The 24,178-nt window shown below is 36.4% G+C and overlaps 1 protein-coding gene across 1 annotated transcript in view; it reads right to left on the bottom strand.

Annotated features, from left to right (window-relative positions):
- LOC107087584 (ALK tyrosine kinase receptor-like) overlaps nucleotides 1-24,178 on the bottom strand; it is a 75,982-nt gene that overhangs the window by 24,310 nt on the left and 27,494 nt on the right. The window contains exons 2-15 of the mRNA XM_015379239.1: nucleotides 18,809-18,898; nucleotides 15,667-15,816; nucleotides 15,279-15,492; nucleotides 12,642-12,781; nucleotides 10,878-11,015; nucleotides 8,200-8,349; nucleotides 7,766-7,866; nucleotides 7,484-7,644; nucleotides 5,810-5,904; nucleotides 4,748-4,816; nucleotides 4,424-4,598; nucleotides 2,030-2,180; nucleotides 1,763-1,891; nucleotides 667-823 (exon numbers count right to left, since the gene is read on the bottom strand). Coding sequence (XP_015234725.1) covers nucleotides 667-823; nucleotides 1,763-1,891; nucleotides 2,030-2,180; nucleotides 4,424-4,598; nucleotides 4,748-4,816; nucleotides 5,810-5,904; nucleotides 7,484-7,644; nucleotides 7,766-7,866; nucleotides 8,200-8,349; nucleotides 10,878-11,015; nucleotides 12,642-12,781; nucleotides 15,279-15,492; nucleotides 15,667-15,816; nucleotides 18,809-18,898 — 1,920 coding nt within the window. The remainder of the gene's footprint in view (nucleotides 1-666; nucleotides 824-1,762; nucleotides 1,892-2,029; nucleotides 2,181-4,423; nucleotides 4,599-4,747; nucleotides 4,817-5,809; nucleotides 5,905-7,483; nucleotides 7,645-7,765; nucleotides 7,867-8,199; nucleotides 8,350-10,877; nucleotides 11,016-12,641; nucleotides 12,782-15,278; nucleotides 15,493-15,666; nucleotides 15,817-18,808; nucleotides 18,899-24,178) is intronic.

The following is a 24,178-nucleotide window of genomic DNA, read 5'->3' as shown; positions in this document are numbered from 1 at the left end:
ATATATATATATATATATATATATATATATGATTAGTAGAAAACATAATTCTGTTTTCTACTAATTATATATATATATATATATATATAATTACCGTAGTAGTTTAAATATGTAATAATTTAAACTAGAGCAGTTTTTCATGCATGATGCAATGACAGCGAATGATAATAACACGAAACTGCTGCACAGCCTTCAGAAAATAAGATGAGATTGCTAAGTATAATATATTGCTGCAGTCCAATAAGATTTAAAAAGACGTCCACTGAAGATATGTAGCTATGTTTGCAGCTCTTGACAAAATTAAATGTTTGCAGTTTATGTGCAGATTTAATAAAACACACAAGAATCCAGGTCAATGTTCTAACTTCGAAGGTTAGTGGTAACAACCGAACTTTAAAAATTATCTGTTGTCTTGCAGTTAAGGACAGTGAATTGTGTTAAACTTTATTTGGCCATTTCTGGAGCTTGCAAATTGGTGTAAAACAATTTTTCAGATTGTCAATATTTAGAAGAACACACTAAAATGTATTCCTTAAATAGAATGTAAAAAGCTGCTTTAAAATAAGCGGGAAAAGTCAAATTACCGTAGATTTCTTTCTATCGTTAAGTAAACAGGTTTCATAGAAGCAGCAGAGCTGTCAAAGTGGGAGACCTGCTGCCAGATACCTGCATGTCCAGTTCGACCGTTGGTACCCAGGGCTGCTGTGCTGTTTTCAAACTGTTCCAGCGGCATCTGGTCCACACTATATTCTGGGTCCTCCAGGTAGGCATTTCCTCCTCCACCAGCTGCAATCAGCAAGGGAACCATCTTCCCATCCTGCACCTGTAAAAACAAACCTTAATATCAGGACAAACTGAACTTGGTCATCTAATTATAAAATAAACCAAATGATAATAAGCAGCAGGACTTTGCTGTTTGCATGTCCTGAAGCTTTTAGCAATAATGATCAAAAGTCTTAAATCTTTCCTGATGTACTTTTCTTTTTCTTCCAACAAGCCCAATTTGTAAAAATAACCCATTAGTTTTATTTTTCTTTATGCTTTTTTGAAGGTTTTTAGATCTTTGATGTTTGACTAAATGAAGGTCCGTAGCTTCGCTCACATCCTGGACTTTCTCCTGCTTCCTGTAGTCATGCCTGTTGGAAACTCAAAGGTTTTACGAAAGTAATATTTTCTTTTATCTTCCAGCTTTCAATTATTATTCCAAGCAAACAAATTGCTGCACATTAAGCTGTTTTATTCAGTTAAAAGTATTGAAAAAAACTACATGAAAAAAAAATAGATTGCAGAAAATATCAAATAACCACTACCTGTGAAGAAAGGCGGAAAAATGGCTACTCTAAAATAGGTAAAAAATGTCAGGAAAGAACATTATTGGGCCTGCTGGCTTGTTTCAAATCTCAAAGACATAAAAATTTATTTGAATGCTGATAGATTAATAAAATCAAGCCTATCTAAATCAATTGCAGCTGTTTTCTTTGTCTACTTTGTGACTTGTTGATTGCAGAGTATTATTGTTATAAGGTGAGGTTTGCTTTTTATTCACTTTGTGTCCCAAGAACCTTCATTTGATCAATCTGGGTGTAAGGATTTAATATGATGTTACTTATTTAAATCAGAGTTACTGTGGAACCCCTGCATGCATTCACATTGTTATGTACACATGTGATTTAGATTAGGAAAGAGCACACCATCTTGAAGTTGATCACTTACAGGCAATCTGAATAAAGGAATAGAAGGAAGAGAAAGTAATTTCTAGCACCTTAAAGATGTAAGTGGCTCCTCCCCCACCGCCACCTCCGCCTGCTCGCTCTGCACCGGTCTCAGACCTGCGGCTGTCTTCAATCACAGACGACTCTCCCAGGCATATTTTCTGCGTTAGTGAATTTCTCTGGCGTAGGAGGAAGAGAATCGAGCTTAAGAGCAGAAACCGTCATAGACACGAGTCCAGGAGAAGGAGCTGTATCTGGGTCAGCCTGCAGTCCCTGCTCTGTCTGTAGACACCAATCATGTAAGCTATCCCACTCACCCCAGGACAGGCGTCCTCTCCCTGGTGTCCCACCAAGATGTGAAGTATTTCTCCTTTTTCCAATGGAAATATGGCCGAGATAAACACTCCGTGGTTACGTTTGTTATGGTTTTTGGCACCTTTTCCTCCAGCCGCCCCATAAGCAGAGATACTGAGGGAGATCACACCGACACAAAGGGATTAATCTCTGAGACTGAAAGAAATTATATTTTGGCTCAGGTTTCCTCCTGGACAGATCATGAGCAGATTCCTCTCACAGATGCAAAATTAAAAAAGGATCCCAGGCTATGGATTTTAGTAAATATAAATGAATATAGATCATGAACACAGAGAAGAAATAGATGATATGAAGTAGAAAAATAGTTTTAAGTCATACAATAACTAATTACAGAGTAGCAGCCGTTTGTGAACCCTCTGAGACTTCTAACAGTTTTCTGCAGTATTATTAGGTCTGACCTCTCCAGAGGGTCTCAAAGAAAAGCGTTTGCACTTTCTCATTAGAAACACCTGAGCAAAACAACTCTTAGCCTTAAATAACCCTGAAACTGCATCTGCAGCACTCAACACACAAAGCGAAATACACCACACCACTGGTGACTGGTGATGGGAGAAAGAAACAAAGCAATAAACACAGGTGGGGAGCCTCTACTGACCATACAAATATATTCAGCAGCTCATTTTTAATTTTCCTGCTACAGCTAATGAATAAAGAACTCAATTTCAGAAAATGAAAACCTTAGGAAAGGGAACAAATAGTAAAATATTAAACAAGCAAATAAAAAAATAAAGAAGACCAGATGACTGCTATTTGGGCTGACAAATTATGGATCCTTTTAGATGACAATAACAAAAATTGCCTCATTGGAATATGAGGCAATGAATTCCTCAAGACCAGCTACATCACCTTTTCCCAAATCAGTTATTTATATTTATTTTTTACTTAAATAGTAAATGGTTTGTGCTTGTAGAGTATTTTATCAAGTCTGACGACTGCAAAGCTGTTCAGACTCCGTTTCTGCACACATTCACACATTAGCTGTAGCTATACCGCAGCTACAGCAGCCCATCAGTAGAAAGCAAGGCTGCCACCTCTGATCAAAAACCTTAATAAAAAGTCTTAGATGAACTATTTATGATGTGTTCATACTGAACACAAATGACGCCACTGGAGCAGGTGACCTGCATGTTATCTCAATGTAGAGGCGTATTCAGGAGTGAAGCAATGCATTAGAGACATCTTTAGAGATGTAAATGGTATAATTGAGCCGTATGATGCCAAATTCATTTCAACTGGCTAACAAAATAAATTGAACCAAGTAAAGAGAATCTTAATTTTTAGCTTGAATATCAATATATAATTTCTTAAAATTTTTAACTGAGGGATTGAGTTTAGGATTTGTAAACATCAGCAACAAGAAATGAAATATCATTTCTTCCTTTTTTTTCATGTTCAAAACAAAGAAAAGTGTGAAAAAGCAGCTTTAAGTCACGTCTTTGGATTTTCTTCTTTCCTTGAATCACCTGAAATAAACTCAAAGTAATTTAATCTTGACAACAAATTCACTTTAAACATTTAATTAGGCAAATTTTGTTCTTTATGCTTCAAAGCAAAATCTGATGCATGTGTTTACTTTTGAGCTTCACGTCTGAGTACGAGGACATGACTTATGTCTTCAATGAAAAGAAACAATCAGACTGTTCCTGAAAGAATCAGATCAGTGTTTGGAAATGTAACACCCAGAGGTGTCAACAGTATTACTGTTAATTTCTCAAGTGGAAGTATAAGTCCTACTGTTTTAAAATTGTATCAACTTAAGCTTTTTACTCAAGTACAGTAAAAGTAAAAAAGTACCATTTCTCAAATTACTTAAATTGTAAAAGTAAAAGTAATGCAGGGAAAAATGTTAAGGACAGATGCTTTAAACCTTATACTGGTTACTGCGCTATTAAAGGAACATATATCTACAATTGTGGATGATAACTTCCTTATACTTAAAAGTGTCTTAGTTTTATAACTAACTGTTACAGTGTTAAATTTAACTGTGCATCATCTTGAAAAACTATTTAATGGTGTATGTGGCGAACAACAAGTTGGTGCAGGACTGAGTCCAACCACAAAACAATGAATTGTTTCCATGAAACACATATTTTGATGTTTTTTCTTTTTTTTTCTTAATTGCCAACAGGCCATCACGAAAATGAGCTCAAATAAAGCAAAACTAATAAGTCTATTTTTAGAATATAAGGAGTAGAAAGTAGAAAAAATTACAAAAACTGTAAAAAGTAGAAGTACAAAGTTGTCTAAAAAATAATTACTCTTGTCATCTACTATAGTAGGGTATTTGTACTTTGTTACTTGATACCTCTGGTAACACTCCCCACATTTTCACTCACAGGTATCTATTAGTAGCCGGGACCTTCCACATCTGGACTCCTTTCAAGGGGCCTTCTTTCCCCACAGTGACACTGACGTTTTTGTTCCTGTAGGTGCTGTCACACTGGGCTTGGGTTGGGCCATGGGGGCCGCTGGCACCACATGAGTTAAACCACCACGTCATCAGAGAGACTTCTGCAAGCACAGAAACACACAAACGACACAAACGGCTGGGATTAGTTGGAACATTTCAGAAGGTAGGAGATCCACACATCAAACATCAAGATTTGTGCATGATAATGATTGCTTTTGAAGGATCTCTGCAGGAGCTCTACTTTACATACCTGTGACTGAAGGCTCAGGAAGGGGACTCAGGTAATCATAGTCATCAATTTTCAGCAGGGTGTTTAGATCTGAGGGCAGGTAGAAAAACACAGGAGGGAAAAACATAAAAACCTAAAAACTTGAGTCCATAAAAACATCTACACCTGACTAAATTATAGACCTAAACAATGCAACCTTATTAAAATATTTTTAGAATAATTAAAAACTTAGAAGGATATATTTTCAGGGAGTCCTTTCTGATCAGGAAATTAACATGAATGGTTCTTTCTTTGCACTCCCTGTCGGCTCTTGCATGTCGGCAGAAATCTCTCCACATAGTGCCGTGAATTTTTGTTTGACATGTTCTGCCAAGCTGTTCCCTCAAATCAATTTAGGATTTTTAAATTTGATTATGCCTTCAGCAGGATGGACGATCCAGGATAGCAAAAAAAAAAAAGCAGGTAAAAAAAAAAACGTATTTCAACATGTATCTAGTAATGAATAAAAAAAATATATATAAAGGACTCTAGAATTTTGCATTATTTTACAACTATCAAATACACTGAATCAGAATCAGCTTTATTTGGTGATGACTGTGTGCACCATCAGATAATCTGAATTTGTTTACTCATATATGAACATTTGTTAAACATGCAGTATATAAACATACTGTAATGCATTTTGTGGGGAGTTTACAACAGAATGAGAAAAATAAACATACCATATATGCCTTCTTGGAGGTTTATTTCCTGTCTTAAATCATGCACAAACAACACCAGCCCTTTTTTGCAGAAGTGCTCTGACAGTATGAGAATTCAAAACCCAGACTGCCAAAGCACACACAGAGAGGAATGCTGGCACACACTGTAGTCATACTGCGGTAAAGGGTTGGTAACAAATCATTTTAGCACTGGTTAGCCTTATGTCGGAGCCAATCCTTAAAACAGGGCATCAAACAGAAGACTGAAGCAGTGCTGAACACATCAGAGACAGATTTTATCAGGCACATAACTTATTTGAAACTAGGAGGATTATGCCTTGTGTTTGGTTTTCAAAATCCTTGCATAGTGCTGGAGGTCTACCTGTGTTGAAGCATGCTGCTCCAATGGCGATATTATCAAAAGCGAGATCAGCGTTGGAGCCTTGTCCCCACATGGCTTTCACATGGACATGGAACCTGAAGGGAAGCAAAAATCTCTTAGAAAATCACAGCATGGTATAAACAGTAAAGCAAACGGAGCTCAGCTCTGGGTAAAGAAGAATAAAATGCATCACAGAGGAATAAGGGGACCGTGTTAAGGATGGGCAGACTACCAATAAGTCTCTTTACAGAGCGTTCCAAGCGTTTTTATACCTCTAAAACATTTAGAACTACCAATAACTTCAATGTATTTTATTATGACTATGTGTTAAACTTAAACAGAGTAATATCTGAAAATTCTGCGCTGATGTTGTTTCTGACTTTGGCCTTGTCTCTTCCACCTATGCATCTATAAAGACAAGATTTTTCCTGTGCTGGATAAAAAAACATTTGTAGACATGAACTTTAACAGTTTTTTTTTTTTTTAAATCTAAATTTGGATGAAGCTAAATAAAGTGCCCATAATAAATATTTGAATCTGGAGTGGAGATTCACCTTCTAGCAGAATATATAAACTTCAATCAGGGCTTGTATTTCTAAAAGTCTCAACCTAACCAGCGTCTGAGCTGAAATGCTCGGAGGAGGCAGCCTAGATGTCATTTCCAGACCCTTTATGGTCATAAAAAATTAGCATATCAGCCTGATTTTTGGCTTGACAGTGACTTTTTTAGGGTAACAGCCAGACAGGTTGAAAGTCCAGGGAATTCATGTTTTTAATAGAACCTAAAAGGACGTTGGTCAAAAATTTGCAGCTAAAACTGATGCAATATTTTTTCAGGAAGGCTTTCTACGACATTCAGGTGTGTGTTTATAATAATTTACGACCACACTGCCAGATGTCCATTTAAATGGTCAGACATGGTCTGCTGTGTCTACTGGAAATCATCTCAGTACTCTTCTCACTAATGATGAACACTGTGCAGATTAGTCAAATTACACAGCACCAAACCTGCTGTCTTCCAGGGCCCTGATTTGTGCACTGGTTCCATGTGGGAAATAGAAGGAAGTATTACCAAACTGCCCAGAAAATGTAGTAAAAAGGACATGGTCTAATATCTATAAAGCATTTATAAACCATTAAACTGGGACTAAATCCCTCTGCATTCAACTTTACAAAGACGTTAAAGTGGTGCTGTTCTCCTGGAACAGCTGACAGACAGAAAGGCCTGATTCATCACCATAGAACAAGTCTCTGCTGCTCTACAGGGACAGTACGCTTCACACCTCTGCTCCTGCTGATGTAAGGCTTGAATACAGCTTCTCTTCCATAGAAGCTTTTCAGTCTATTACAAAGTTTGGACGTTTGTAGATGTTGACTCTGAAAAAGGTTGGTGAGCTTTCAACGATTGGCCTTAGCTTCTGTCGACCCAATCCAGTGATTTTACTTGGCCTACTAAGATTAGCCACTGTTACAACAATCCTAAAAGTAAAATGTGGAATACGAGGGGACTTTTTTCACTGCTTGCATCCAAACTAGAGTTTATTAAGCTCCTGAGTGGGACCCATTACTTCCCAGATGTTTGTAGAAGCAGATATTTCTACAAGTGTGGCCAATAAATGATTTAAGCTCCTTTTTTTCCCCCATATAAAGCATTTTTATAACTTCTCTACATACCCATGATGAAGGCCAGTCAGCAACAGTGCGACTGTTTCCCAGTCATCTGTTGACTGATCTTGTCTCTCCCAGACAAGAGGTGCATCTGCTGTTCCATTTTCTTCTATGGCAACTTGCAAAGAGCCATTAAATGTTCCGTACAAGTAGAGAGAGAAACGCATCTACGCAGGCAGAGAAATTGTTTAGGAAAACTTAAGCAAAGAGATGACTCACTTAAAAAGACATTAAAACAAGACCTCATTAACCAAATGGCTAATTTTATGAGTTTAATAAGGGACTGACCTGGCATGCAGTAGTAGAGACTGGAGCAGGGAAATAAGAACTCTGAATAGACGCTTCAACAAAGGAGTTACTCTCTTTAACCTGCAGGTAGAAGAAGTGCCCTGGAGGCAAAAAACGACATATTAGACAGCAGAATATTTACAAGCTTGGACTTTTTTATTTATTTAATTTAAGCACTCATAGGTTCTCTGTGAATAAACCTACACCTTGCTGTCAGATTTAAAGGCAAAATAAAGCCGTAAACCAGTAACTTCAAAATTTGTCCATGATATTTATTGTTCTGTCAACAAGAGGAGGGAGTTTTGAAAAGTAAATGAGGTCACTCTCTTGAATATTTTCTAAATGCAATGATTTATTTTATTACATGGAGACACAAACAACAAGTAGTAATAAAATCAGGCTGTAAATCACATGAGCACAACGAGGACACACACCTGGTGTTCGCTGAAGAGTGACGCCCTGCATGTCCTGTTTCTCCAGAAGCTCATCACCAGCGACTCTCCTCCATCCCGAGTGCTGGCTGGACGCGGACCAACCGCATGAGTCCGACTCAAATGAGCAGTATGAGCCAAAGGGAAGAGCGTCTGCCAGGAAAGCAGATTATAATATTTTACTGGGATGGTCAACACAGCTGCAGAAAAATCTGCCTCGCTTCTCTTTAGAGCATAAGATTCAGTTTAAATGAATCAACTTAATGCAGGTTAAGGGACATTTCCATCTGGTCTCAGGTTTCAAATCCTTAAGGGAAAAACTTTCTGTCAGGAAAATTTTTAAGATGAATTTGATCCAAAGCCAAAATTATCATTTATCATTATATTGTGTACAAAATGATTTTTTTATAAGCTTAACAAAACTCAACCATGGGATTTTAGGGTAGAAAACAACCTTCTTAAAAATGTTAATTTATTTTTTTTTTTAACTAATTGGTATTTTTTCTTTCCTTAGGCTGGAATATTTTGTCAACCCTCATCAACAAGAACAAGATATGGGTCAACTTTTCTGTGAAGAAAATGTATGTGTTTAACTTTTGCCTTTATAAATGTATGCAACCAAGTCAGAGTTAAAGTTGTTAAATATTTGTGGCCCAGTTTCCGCTGACATTAAAGCAGCAGAAAAAATGTCTTAAGGTCTAAGATGGTCAACTAGAGAAAACTTTAAGACCCCCCCATAGGAAAACTGTCTTCACACTCTCCCCTTCTGGGCCTCTTAAAGCTTTGATAACTGTACCAGCAGATCTGAGGAACTTTACATCTAACGGCGGTCAGTAAATAAATATGAGCCTATTTGTAGATTAGCCAATTTTGTGTATTTTTTGTTTCTTTTTTATTTTTCTCATAATAGATTGTTCCTTTTTTTTGTTAGTTTAATTTTGATTTTTTATTTTTAATTTGCAGGGAGAGAGGCTGTGTAAGCATATTAAAATGACACAAATAAGAGTGCACCCAATTACAGCCGAGGCTGACTTCCATTGTTTGTCCCCCCCACCAAATAGGGATGGATGTTAAATCAAACAAAAACAAAAAGAAAAAAATAAGATTTAATTTATCATAGAGAATAGGGCTAAACACAGTATTCCATTATTTTTACTGTTTTGTATTTAAACAATGATGTGATTTAATGTTTCCGTTTTGCAATTTAATTTGACAACGACTGCAGCTAAAAAGGAGCACTCAATGTAATGGTATTAGTGAAAAATCTTTGCTGTATAATAGACTGAAAGACTCATCCTAATTTGCATTATCCGTTTAAAAAGACAAATATAATGATAAAACTAATACAAGTTAAATATTGTATTTAATATCTAACATTTATTTAATATTTAACATTTAATATCTAACATTACATTTACATTTTAAGCAAAATCCCAGATTACAAAGAAGGGAGAGTTTTTTCTTTTAGACCAAGCCCTTTGCATAAACGCTTTGAGATTATTATGTAATAAACAATGGATAACACAAAGCAGCAAAATTTTTCATGCATTTCTTTAATTATTTAGGAATATATTTTTACAAATGCCCAAGTGTCTCTGTTTTATTATAAAAGCAACACATTCAAAGGGTGTGGTTCTTTAAAAGTGTAATAAAAATTTTTTAAAAATCTTAAAAGTTTATTTATTTGATCAATGGAAGGGAAAGTCTTATGATAAAATTACACTAAAAGTTGAAGTGAGAAGGTTGGAGTTATCAGCAATGATACTATTAAACTAAATAAAAAACATATGATACAAATATAACAAAAAACTGTTGAAAAAAAACAGGGTTGTTTTATGTCTATTTGAAGGAGTCTTTGGCTGCAGTTTAGGCTCCAATCACCAGTCTACTAATTTTGCCATTCCTTCAATAATAAATTCTTATTTCCTAAAGTTTTGAGAATTTCCCTTTGTTACCATGAATAACAAAACACATTATTTTGTCTGAGAAAAATTGCATTTGATTTTCTTGTCAATCTTTTCAAAACAACAAAGCAGGCTTTTAGTTCATGATTCAATTTTCCTCCCATTTATCTTATAAAAGGTGGAAAAAGAATCACTAATAAAATGTCAGAGCCAGAGTTTATTATAAACACTCAAATGCTTTTAAAAATGTATACACTTGTGGGCCCTAAGAAAGAATTGCCCCACCACTGTGGCCCAGCTGAAGGACTTTGGTAACTCTCAGCGCACTGATTTCATTACTGCCTTTGATTCCCAGCAGGGTAAAGAGGTTTCCTTATACAGCATGATTGATGTTTTCAGAAAGAAGGGCTGTCATAATTATTTGCAGGAGGTAAAGTGTTGCAATTAATCATCAGTAAAGTTTCTCTTTTTTTCGCAGCTCCTTTGAAAACATAAAGGAAATTAATTCATTATGAGCTGCTGAGTATGTTGTGTTTGTTATTCAAGGCTTTACTCATGAATTGACTAGTTTTGTAGTAAAGGTTTTTAAATTTGTAGACAAACGGGAAGAAAAAATATATATCCATGTTTGCATACTTAAAATGGAACAATTGGCATCTGCTATATTTTACAATTCAGTCACAGGCAAACAAGAAAACCGTTTTTTAATTAACTCACACTCACAGGATGAGTTAAGTGAATCACGTTAGGATTAGAGGATCAAGAGCTGAAACTCACCACAGATCAGCCCCTCGTCTTCTCCCATCGGACAGTCCGTATGGAAGTTACACACTTGGCTCTGATCGATGCATCCACCCGAGTTCACGCAGTGAACAGATTGTCCGCACTCGTCATTCAGCTTTGAGGCCGTAACACCTGCACTCACACAGCAAATCCAGGAAAATAAAGCTTTTAAAATTCATGTGAGCAACCTTTAGAAACTCGATTAGATAAATGTGATCGTAAATCAAGCCGTTCAACACCAAGACCCATTTTTCCACCAGGATCATATTTGAGTGCAGTGTTTTAAATTTTAACCTGAGAAAGCCTCATGTGGAGTTTTTGAATATAAAATGTGGAGAGAATAACTAACAATCAATGAATAAACTCAAATCATCCCCCCTTTTTATTAAATATAATGTTTTCCTAAAGCTTAAGGGGGTTACGCGAGTATGACACGTGTATAATTCTAGATATTGATCAATTCTGAAATGTGATATGTTTGAAGCATGCAGTCTCTCTGCAGGTGATGCCTTTTTGTGTCATGACAACATAGCCCACAGGATGGAAAATAAAGACTTAGTTCTAGAGGTGTAGTAAAGCTCTGCTCCTGATCTAAAGATGCACCCAGATAATTTAAAACAGCAATGCTGAAATTCTGAAGCCAATCTGGATCTAGAGAGAACCAAAAGTTAATCTGATCACTGGCAACACTATTTTAGGACAATATTATGTGAAAGAGAAAAAGCAGATATAACAAAGAACATTAATGTATTAAAAATCTAAGTATATTATAGAATGCTTTAATATGTGAAACTGATGATTGGTGTTCCAAGATTTGTAGGAGTTATTGTTTGCACCAAATGTAAAAGAGAGAAAGAGACATTTAGAGACTTTATCTTAAAGACTGTGAATCCCTGATTCTAAGCAACTACTGTAAATGTTCTATTTATATGAACTGAACAAATGTTGGGATCTGGAGCTCTACACATGAAAAGCCATTAAAAACAAGCATAAATGCAGAAAAATTGTTATAATCTAAAGGCAATTTCAAGGCATCTCACTCTAAGGGAACACAAAGTTGAGCCAATAGCTACATCCAGTTCCAATATTGCTGTTATCTCTTCTGATGTTATGTTATACACTATTATAGTGTGGACCAAAGTGCTGAAAATGTTTTTCTGCTTCAGTTAAACACCCACAAACCTGTGCTGCATCAACAACAACATCACCACCGTCCATCAATACCTTTGTCGGCAAGATAAGATAAACATTGGTGCTTAAGTTATGGGATCCACACTAACTAACATTAATGCCAGAACATTATGAATCACTAGTTTCTTCTATAGATTTAAGTGTGAAAATCCCCTTTCATTTTTTGGGGGGCCAATAAACAAGATTACTCAAAAGCAATTTTGAGGGACTAGCAAAGATTCAATAAAATCAGATTTAGTAAAATTGCATCGAGGGAATCTTATCAGTACTGTGTAAAGTATACTGATTTAGCATGCTAAACAGCTGAGGTTAATTAGATGTCATAGAAAAAAATTGTTTAAAATTATATTAATTATAATATTAATCATTAGAAGGTTTGATATTAACACCTGTATCAGAACTGGCAAAAATGTTTTTTGTTTGATATAAAGGTTCCTCTCAAACCTCCTAGATCAAGCTATTGATTTAAATAAAATGGAACAAAGAGAACTGCTATTAAATGATATAGCATTTTAAGCAAGGTTCCATTTTAAAGTAAAACTGTGCTGAAAAATTATAATAACCCACCTGAGACACAGTCTATGAAATCCAGAGAGTCCAGAGCCACACTGACTCTTCCTTCTCCCTCACAGGAAGCGTAGAGCAGCGTCACTTGAAACGGTTCATCTATATGACCAATAACAGCCTTGAGAACCTGCCACTCATTTCTGAAACAAAGGATGGAAATAAATCTGAGTACATCAAAATATGGTTAACCAGATATTTCAATACAGGTTATACAAATAAATCAAATTTTTTTTTATTTCAATGCCTTACATAAAAGCTAACTACACTTTTCCTTTTAAATCACTTTAAAATCAGTTGAGGTTACCAAAATTAACTGCTAAAAGCCAAAATAATAAACATTTGTTCTTTTTTTAAACTTTCTCCATATTTAGAGGTTTTCTATATACTTTAGTTCAGTATTAAGTAGCATTGCCTTAAAACTGCTTGACACTTTAATGGCCCTTGTAAAACCTTGACTTCATTGGCCTTAAAATACTTTGTAATTCGTTTAAGGGGCCATTATCTATTTTGTGGACCCATTTATTCTCGGGATATTACTTCCTGTTGGGTATCGTCAGCTGATGCTTTGATGTGACCACATCATGTTCTATGCTGAAGACGGCCTATTTTTCATGGTGGGATCCAGTTCTCCCAACATCCACCAAATATGAGGCTGCCATATCTCACAGTTGGGAGGGTATTCTAGGACAAGCAAGCTGATGCTCTTTTTTCCTCTGCATGCAACAACAGCCGTTATAGGCAAACACTTTTGTTCTAGTTTAATTTGACAACTAATTATTTCTCAAAAAAAATTTGAAATGAGTATGTTAGCACAGTGTAAACCAGCTTCTGATGTTGCTTTAAAAAAATGTCTTCTTCCTCTCTGAGGGGCCTTTCAGTCCATAAAAAAACATTTGAATTTGGAAAACTCACACAGAAAGGAAGACAATTAAATTAATTTTATTGATAAAATTTATTTAAGACTTTGGCGCTTAGACCTCAGCAGGAAACTTAGTGCTGAATTTTACTTTAAAATGCATAAGAAGGTGTATAAGAACCAGGAAGTCTCCCCCCCAGGCATGAAACTGGTGGTGGAGTTGAGACAGATTTAGTTGGTTCAGTCCATAGACTGCTGGTTGGCGAGACGATCTGCTAGAGCTGTGTTGGTGAGATTTAGTAGACTGTGTGAGCTGATACTAGCGCTTCAATCGGGACCCGAAAGATAGATTTCCAGCTTCATAAAAACAGGTTTGTATGAATCTGTCCATAATGAGCAAGCATGAAGCGACTGTGGAGAGGAAAAACTCCCTTTTGGGAAGACTTCTGGTGGAACCAGGCTCAAAATGTCGGTCTTCTGCAAGACCAGTGGAGATGAGAGGTACTGCAGTAAGAGTTCAGGAGGAATTACACTCTGATAGGAACGAGGTTGAAGAAGCACCATGGAAAAGCCAGATAGAGCTTAGCTACGGTGGTGAAGAAGGGAATGGAGGTGGGTTGAATCAGGGTCATCTGAGTCAAATTGGACATGCGCCATAACTGCTTGCGTTTGGCTGAGTTACAGGTTGAATCGTGGATTTGGAGACCTTTTAAGATGAACTCTGGATGCTGATTGGGCTTTGCAGAGGTGCATTTCAAAGCTGATTACAGTAGTTTGCATCAGAAGCAGATAATCCTCTGATGATTAGGCAAGTAATTTAGTTTCTTCAGTTGAACTTCCGCCTAAGCGACATTACTTGTTTCCCTGTGGATAGTTACAGCTTCAGCCAACACCTTTACAAAAGTATTTTGCTTTTGTCCTGGAGTTGATTTGCAACAAAACATGTTTACTTTATGATCACATAACCTGTTCCCTCATTCAGCAGTATATTGTCTAGACAATCCCATGTTTTTTATACATCTATTACCTAATTTGAACTAATGAATGCGCCACTACCTGAAATTGCAGCCAAGAATTAACCACATCGGTGGATGTCTCCAAGTTCTTTCCTGATATCTTTAGATTTTACTGTAGGTACCGTGAGTTAAGGTGAGCCACATCATTTACCAGGTGTTCTGACAGTAATCAGAGAGACTTTACTCTTACATGGACAGAGACATGAGAACTCTATGACCGATTCTTTGGGAGTGCATCGGGAAGCTAGGTCTGTTGGCTTGTACTACATGAATGACGAGATTGATAAATGGAAACGCAGTGTATGCCACGTAATGAAATTGCAAGGTCCATTACTGCAGAGATGCTAACAAAGCCAGTGCACCGACTTATTGCACATGCCCATCCATCCCTCTTCTGTCCTCACCAATTACACATAAATTAATCTCAGGCTTACATCCAAAGCAAGAATGCTTTTAGCTGTTCTAAAAATGGCTGCACTTCAGCATTGCATCAATAGGAAATACCTACCTATGCTTCTCAAACAATACCCACAGGACTATTGTGCCACAACAGACACGGTTCTGCCTTTACTGCCTCAAATTTAATCTTCCTCTTTTATCTCTGCTAGCATTCGTTGCCCTTGCTCCCTCTGAAGGTATTTTTCATTGTAGGAATCTACTCCTACTTTGCTCTTATCCTTCTCTGAATACTCCAGCTTAACAGCACAAAGAAAACTGAGGGCAGAACAACATTATCGAGACAAAGTCAGAGCGGATCATTGTTACCTGTGGGCATCTGGTCTGTCATTAAGAACCTCTGTGTGGATAACCAAGGTTGACAGAGCTGGTTTGATCAAGACCGTCAGGTTACCCTTGGTCGTTCCGGCCTCATAGAGAGCCACCTGCAGAACACAATGTCTATCGCTTCCTGGCAGGACAGGACTTATTATTCGGTGTTCACATTTCCCAGCATCAGTTGGGGTGAGAAGAAGAAAATGTCCTGAGGTGATGAAAAATAGAGAAACATCATATTTAGAGGTTTAAAGTAGCTTTCACTCCTGTATAGCTTCAAGCAAATGTTTTATCTAAATGAAAAATCTAATGTTTCGCATTTTATTACACTGAAGTGAGAGAAGCAGTCACTTTAAACAAAACATTTTTCACTAAGTTATACCATCAGGTTGTCCCGCTGAGTGATCGAGTGTAGGCATTGCACTGGCTATAGTGCCTTTGAGCTGCTGAGGCGAAACCACAGACCAGTCACTGTGAGTGCCATTGTGTGTTAAAGTCCAATAGCACGACGACTCAAAATCACAAGAGGTAACTGTAAGACATAACATGCAAGATCAAGTCAGAAATTACCAAACATCAGCATAAAATTCGTCGCATGTCATATGTGGGAATATTGCACAGAAAACAGCTGGGATGAATAAAAAAATGAAGGGAATTTTACATATTTGAACTTATTGTTGATTTGTTCTGATCTGTGAAGTGAGATTTAGTAAATACTCTTAAACACAAAAAACAAAAACAAAAAGCAAATAAAGCTCTGGGCTCTAACTCTACTTAAAACTTCACTCTTCTAATTTTTTTAAATTTTTGGTGGATTTACTATTATCTTCTGGCTATTGCTTCAAGGTCAGTCCTGGTTCCATTTAAAATTTGATCACAGATGGTCTCATGTTTTCCATCAGAAGCACCCTGGAGTCCATGGTATGGTCTTTGAAGGTCAGCTGATAAAGCTTCCCAAAGCCATGTCACTGTTGGGATGGGATTTTTTTTTTTTTTTTTTTTTAGAAAACGTTAATTTATACCAGACATATCTGTTCCAATGTCAAAATAATGACATTTTAGAATATTATTCCACATTCTTACTGGCGTACTTTAGTCCGACTTTCATGTTTTTTTCTTAGAGAACAATGCTTCTTCCTTACATCTTCTGTGAAATTCAAATGTACGCCATCATATTCTGATCATATTGACATAGCTTTAGGTCCCTTGCTGATATTTCAAGGTTTTTAAATGTCTTGACTTCTTGCAGCTTTCTTTTATGGTTAACTTGCGTGCAGCACCAATCCTACACATGTTGGGGCTTCTTTTGATTACATTTCTGTCCACAAAAAAGTTTTTGAAACCTGCACCCAGAGCTGGAAAGTTTGAAGCTGACCACCTTAATGACTTTGTGTGGATAGCCCAAACATCCTAACTGCTACAAACTTGCAGGTCTGGCATGCAAGCTAATGTAGGTCTAGCTTCTCCCCTAACAAGCACAAACTACAACAGTGATATTCTTTAGACGTGTTATATTTCAAAAGCTTATTGTGGATTTTATACCATTACATTTTGCTCTGTAACGACATCCAAACTATTATTTTTTTCTTATTCCAGGATTTCTTGCATTTGTCTTGCTCTTCTTTCTTCCTTCTGTTTCTTATTAACTTTTGTGGCAGTGTTACCACACCATTCACTGTTCTGACATAGGTATTACAAGCCTTTTACAGTTCTGCCGGTTTCATGTGGTTTGGCTGCTCCCTCAAGAACTGAGAGCAGTTTAAGTACCTTCGGTCGAGATGAATGGAAGAAATGGGGCCATGTTACAGAATCAGGCCCTGCTTTGGTCTTTTATAGTGAATAAAGGGTCTGAAAAGAAACATATTTTGAAAGTCTGTCTGCAGCCAGCCCTGATTTATGGTTATGAGATATGAATAAAAATTAAAACAAGGAAATTCTGGATACAAGCATTTCAACTAGCTTCCTCCAAAGGCTGGACTTAGACAGAAAGAGAGGAACACCATCATCCATAATGACATTAAAGTGGAACTGCTGCTCCTCTACATCAAAATATTTAACCTGCCAGATGGAAAATGTCCTCTTCATATGGTCCAACCTTAGATTACTGAAATAACTGAGCCTGTATATATAAATGTGCCTCAGTGTGGCTCAGAGAGAATTTACAATAATTTTATACTGATGTACTTGCTTTTTGTTAAAAGGAAATCTCTCATTATTCAACCCTAAAAAAAGAATTAAAATGAATCATACTGTCAAATAACATTCATGCCTGTAATGAGTGACTGTAACCCTTTGACCATAGCTTTCAAAAATACTCAATGAACAAAAGAAATGTAACAGAGAGAATTACAAAGTATAAAAGCAGTGAGAGGTAATTGCTGTGTTGGCAGAAGCAAAATTACATTTGAAAACCTGTAAATGCAGCAACAGAAACACTCTGATCCTGTTCCTTTTGGTTTTAATACACAAAATATCCCAATAACCTTATGATAACTGTTTTACACACGCATAGCACATTACTTTTAAATTTTCACCAAACTTAACCTGTGTTTTTGTCAGCCATAGAGGCGGGACACTTGTTAAGCCTGAGTGATTGAGAGCCCATGGAGGGCCGGCTGGGGGGTTGATGAACAGGATCAGAGTGAAGAAGAAGACATCGTGTGAATAATGAAGAGGAAGCAGCTACTATAAAGAAAAAAGCTAAATCCCTTTGGTTCTAAACAAACAAAGAAAAATGAGGCGCATCGTTAAACTGTTATTTTACAGATGCCTGCTTTTGCCACTTTAAACCTCCAAAACAACAACATAACTGTCATCAGATAGATGATGATGTTCTCTCTGCTGACCCCCTTCTCTGGTGTTTAACAGTTTAACAAGGAAGTGCAAAAACATCTCAAATATCTTTGAATGAGACATCTTTTAATTAGTGTTTAGATTTGGTTTTTATATTTATTTATTTTTGGTTAATCTGCATTTTTTTTTTATCTATTTCATGAATTTATTGCTTAAAAACATCATGTGTCTCTTAATTTTAGATTCCTTATTAGAGTAAAAGGACAAATATAGGTCATTTCAGTTTAGAATTTAAATTCTTTTTCAAAGAAGTTAAAAAGCAATCCACTGGGCTTTGTTTCCAAGTTTGAAGATATTTTACTTTCCATTCAGGAAACTTTTCAATTCAAATACTCAGATATAGAGTTTGAGGCTCTATAGCGTGAACCAAAAACAAAGCCTTGTTTTGGCTTAGAGACATGCGATTTGAACCGGAATGAATGGGTCCGCCCTGTCGGAATGGGCCATTGTTTGGGTTCTTTGTTAGCCTGCAATACCCAATACCTGTCTATGTCTCTGAAAGGGGCGTCGTTAAACCAGAATTTAAATTCTGGTTTTAAAAAAAGCATAGAAAGATTAAAATTCATTCATTCATTTTGAAACAATCCTGTGCATAAATTCAGATTGATCTAATTATTGAAAAAAAAAAGGTCAATATATTCGGTCTAAATGTGTGAACAGATATGTTTTACCTTGGTTGTCATCTTCCTGGTGGTGCAGAAACTCAGCTGCAAAGTTTTCCTCATTATTAGTGTCAGAAAATGTCTGCCAGGCGCTGCTTACTGTGAAAATAAACACACAGAGGAACAGAGATTTGATTGCTAATTGTTCTTACTAAAAAGCCAAAACTCTGCCTTGCTGGGGGAAATTATATTCATGTTAGACATGGACTGAAGCAACAGAACATACTGGTATGAAAAACAATCTATTAGGTAAATAAATGCGCAAATAGATAAAGGCCTGGGTCAATTTTTGCTGCCTTTGTCTTCTTACTAATTCCATTTCCTGCCTGAAAAACAAAACCTTTTCTAACCAGGAATTTAAATATTTGCTTGTCAATGCATTTCCCCTTAATGGTTTTTGATCAATTATACCAAGAAATCTTGCAGAAGATGGACTGAACCAACTTAGAGGGTAAAGATGAGATTCAAATTTACTAATAATTCCTTTCTTAAAGTTTTTGTTTCTTATGGCTCAGTATTTAGTAAATTGGAATCAATTTGGCATTTGTAGTGTACAAAAAACAAGCCATTTTGTATGTTAACACAAGCCAACCAGTTAGGTAATTATCCAGATATCAATAGCATTTATAATCTTATTAATCAATTATTGCTGTTAAGATTTGCTGATGAGAGGACTGATGCTTGTGTAATGATACGGTCATTATAATCAGTGAGAGCTGTTTGGCCTAATTTGGATCTGAGGTTAGAGGAGAGCATTTAAAAGATGATGACTAAAAACACTTTTGGGCTTTAATGTCTTATTAGAAGATCTATTTTTAATCATTGCATGACTTTTTTCCCTCTTTACTAAACACAAAGGTGGTTTGCTAAACATGTGACCAGAATTCATGATGCCAACTAGCATGACAACTGGACAAAAATGGACAGAGAGGGTGACATCTCAGTGGGCCGCTGCGACTTCAGTCTGGTGCTTATCTTTGAATAGTGGCATGACTGTTCTCTGCTGCCTGTAAGGCAAAGGTCGAAGGAGTCAAGCAGAACAAACTGAGTTATTCAAAAGTAGTGTTTGTAATCCTAATCAGTTAGTAACGTCAATAATAAGGAGGTAAAGGGTCATTCAGCTGAAAGGCCACTGAGCTATTCATTGACAAATATGAAATAAAAGCTGCTATGGATAGACCTCTGAATTTGGAAACTGGAAAATTTCAAAGTTCTAAAAAAAGTGGCACATTTCTGCTTATAGGAGGAACACTGAAAGGCTTTACTAGCATCTGACTCGTAAAAACCCCCTCAGCATTTAAAATGATCTACAATCTCTTTGATGCATCCAGTTTGAATTTAAACACGTAGGAATTTGCGAAAAGGATTTATACTGTGATGAAAAGATATAATTTACTAAATTAGCCAATGGAATAAACAACGAAGGCTTTTTACAAACTGTTGCAACCAAACACTATCATTGGTTAGTTTACTAGACCAGAAACCTTCCACAAAAGAGTCTGAAAGTTGTAATTAGTCGTAGTGAAGTAGTTATTGTTTTTTTAAATTGAAGCTAAGAGGCTGGTGAATTGTCATACTTTTTTTTTAAGGTTAAAATGCTGTTTTCTGATCTTAGATTCTACACAACTGACTAAACAGCATCTTTCTATAAATATGAAGAGACAGATTAACAACCACTGTTGATATCACAGCAACTAATTCATAACATCTGCTCTTCCTCTGCATACTTAAGTCAGCCACATACAAACATAGCCTTGTTTTCAGCTAAATGATCCACAAAGAACATAAAATCAGATAATGTCAGGCTCTACATGCACCCATTCTCCGATAAAATACATCTGCAAGCTAACACGTATCTTCCACAGCCAAAGCATTCATCTATCCATCCGTCTGTCTGTCTCGCTGTCCATCAATCATTCCAGTCATCATATTTTGTTTGTCTGTGATTGGGTCATGGGGCGTTACAGGGCAATCTGTACCAGAAAAACTGGTCCGGTGCCCAAAGCGCCTAAATGAACTCACATTTAAGCAGCAGAAAGCAAACGTATTTTTTTCCCACTATAACATGTTCTTTTGGTTACGGACCATCTGTAATGGCCCTAGGGGTATTAAAACATCGACGGACTGGTAAATTGAAAGTTCTGCTTTATGGTTCAGTTGTTTCTTGACTACAAAAGACCAGAGCAGCACCAATATAACTGACAACACCTCTAACAGTAAGTACAATTCAATTCAATACAGTTTATGTATTCAGCACCAATTCAACATCTCAAGGCACTTAGAGAGACAATTCGACCAGATCATACAGTCAGACTGGTTCAGAGTTTTCTATATAAGGAAAACCAGCTGATTGCATCGACTCATTGACTCAAAGGCAATGTCCACTGCTGATGCTAAGGAATTTCACTGAGACAAAAAAACCTTCCTCAAAAAAAAATAAAAAAATGAAATCCCACTTTCTTATTTTTCACCGTCTCCTTAGTATGTTTGTTTTTAAAAGAAAGCCAGAAACAAAAGATCAAAAAAATACTCTTGGGGAAGAAAATTACCCTGTGCTAGGGGGTAGGGAACAATATAGCCTCAGACTTAGAGGAACTCGCTCTCATCCAAACAGCTACACACTCAGCTGGGAACCCCTCCAGTGCATGCTGAATGTCAGGCTTCATTTTTACATTGTGTAACATCTTAAAATCTGTTCTTATTACTATTCTTTTCTGCTGACATTTCATTGCACCAGCAGGACTACCATCTTTTACTCAAAATTCCAAAAAAAGCCTTTTCCTGCTCTGATGTAAATGCTTTAGCAGGACTAAGGATGCATTAATACTGCTGGTCCATTACAGGGAATTCTTAAAGTGAGCAAATTCAAATTTGCTTTCAGAGATTTTCAGTTTGGACCAATCAGTCATGCAGTTGCAACAGATTGTTTCAGGGAAAGCATTGCAGTGATTCAGTCAAAAAAAGGCAATAAAAAGAAAGTTCTGCCTCGTGGGTGTTTTTGCTGCTCCTTTACTGATCAAATGCTGTTGCCTAAAAATCTCTTTGTTACTCATTGTTGCCTCATAAGTCATTATAAAAGTAGTTATTTTCTTCAGAATCAAGCTCTTAATTTTTTTCTCTTTTCATCTACTTCTTCAGATCAAATAGGCAGCTCATAGATCACATCCTCTTCCTGCATTTGGTCGTCTGGTATGGGCACAGCTTCACACTGTGAGTAAACTACTCCAAGGTACAGAATAACCAAGCTAAGACTGGCAGATGTTATCGTCCCATGATATTGGTCCAACTGTCTGTTCAAGGCAGAAAAAGAACTGCCAGCATTCATTATAAAGATGAAATATGAACAGCTTAGAAATTTTGCTCTTTTTTCTTCTTTTTGGTATGCATTATGGTATATGACATTGCATAACTTAGATACCAGAAGCTATACAATAAAATATATTATATCAGTAATTTTGTCAATGTATTTGTCTCTGAACCCCCCCCCTTTTATAATGTGCTGAGCTCAGGCTAGTTTGTTGAGATTTCAGCTAAAGCAATAGCATATCTATGGCGGCCGATGGGAGCAGGTAATGTGGAAATCCTTAAAATCACAGCAAATTCAAAAAGTATGGCAAACTCAAACGTTAGCAAATCAAAAAAGGAGACTTGCACGCAAAACTGACGAAAAGAAAGCAAAGTGTAAAAATGCTGAGAATTCAAAACCTGATGCAAACACATACTAACACACACACTAGACCAGTGCAAAGAAAATATGCTGCAATTACAGAAAAAAAATAAAAATTGCAAGTTAAGAAAAGCTGAAAGCTAATGCCGCATGGAGAAAGTACTCCAGGTCACTAAGGGGACCTCATCTGGAGCATCACTCTGAAATAGAAACAAGAAATGGACACTCTAAACTTTAATTGGGAATCTGTTTAATATGGATTAATGTTGGATAGAATTTGGAGAGATTAACTAAACAAAAAAAAAATTAAAGAAAAAATTGACCCTTTTTCATATGATAGGGTAAGATTGTAAAATGATGTTGTATAACGTCAATGTTAGTTAGTCGTGTTAATCACTTCATTTTAGGCTAAACTGTGAGCTTGTTCAGTAAAGATATTGTTAACCTTGAATGTTTAAAGTTTTTCCAGGATGTTACACACAACTGGACAACACACCCCGATACTACCTTAACCAGCAATGTTTACCCAGGTCTCAAACCTTTTAACCTGCAAGCATTAAGTCAATACAGAAAATAAATTGATAATTCCTTCTCACTTAAATAGTGTATCTCATGTTTTGTTATCCTGGTTTTCATTTCTTTACTTTTTGTGCCTTCTCTTTTAAACCTTAGCAGCAGACATTAGTCAAGTTAACTGATTTTAGTGGAGTTCAAGAAAAACCATAACCCAGCCCAGGCCAGAATCAGTCAATGTTTGGCACAAGAATCGGTTAACAAAATAAAATTTTGTTGATTTTCACCCAGTAATTTTAGGAATGTAGGAACAAAAATATAAAAGACAATTAAGCATTACAAAAAAGGCTGATAAGCTTATCAGTAAGTGAGTACAGCTGGCTCACTAACACTCGAAAACAGGCTGATTAATAGTGGTAATGAAAGATGCACAATTAACTGTACTGTTACGCAGCAATTATTTCAAATGAAACTTCATTAGCGTTTAGAAAAATTTATGACCAACTACTTTGAGCCCCTGACAAATTCACTTCAGCTTTGAACTGGTCCTTGCGATTGCTTAGTACTGGTTTTGTCTGTTTTCACAGCTGTAGAAACAAATCTAGAATCCTGAGACTGGTTTTGTTTTGACTCCCAATGTTTGATGGTTCAGCCAGAAAAAACAGCCATATCTGGCTCCTAATATGGCATTAAAGACAAAAAATAGCAAAACCTGTCATTCATATCCTATCTCCATGAATTTGGAAAATATTCTAACATGATTCTTACACTCAGATGTTATTCTTTCAGTTGTGAGGAATACCTCTTCAGGTCAGGGCATGGTGATGTCTGACAAAGCAAATAACATTCAGATATCAGATCTGTTTTCTTGAACACTTCACTACATCCATTATGTTTGTGAATGCAGAAAGAAAAACTATTACCTTGCACAAAAGTAGGTGCCAGATGACATAATGAGCATTTTCCCTCAGCATGCATTTAGTGCAATTTGTCTTTTTAATAGCTGTCATGACTATAAGAGGTTTTGTAATCATAGGCAGACTTTAAATATATTTACAGGGTTTCCGTTTATAAGGTCTCTAAGCTACAGTACTATCCCTCTGTCATAATTTCTTAAAAAATCTTCTCCTCCCTTAAATCCTTAAAGTAGAACTAGAGGTTTGTTATGACGTGTGTCTTTTAAGGCCTTTTTGTTTTAA

This window comes from Cyprinodon variegatus, unplaced genomic scaffold (genome assembly GCF_000732505.1).
Source record: "Cyprinodon variegatus isolate N-32 unplaced genomic scaffold, C_variegatus-1.0 Scaffold187, whole genome shotgun sequence".
NCBI classification, from domain to species: Eukaryota; Metazoa; Chordata; class Actinopteri; order Cyprinodontiformes; family Cyprinodontidae; genus Cyprinodon; species Cyprinodon variegatus.
This window is presented reverse-complemented; position numbering and strand designations above follow the sequence as displayed.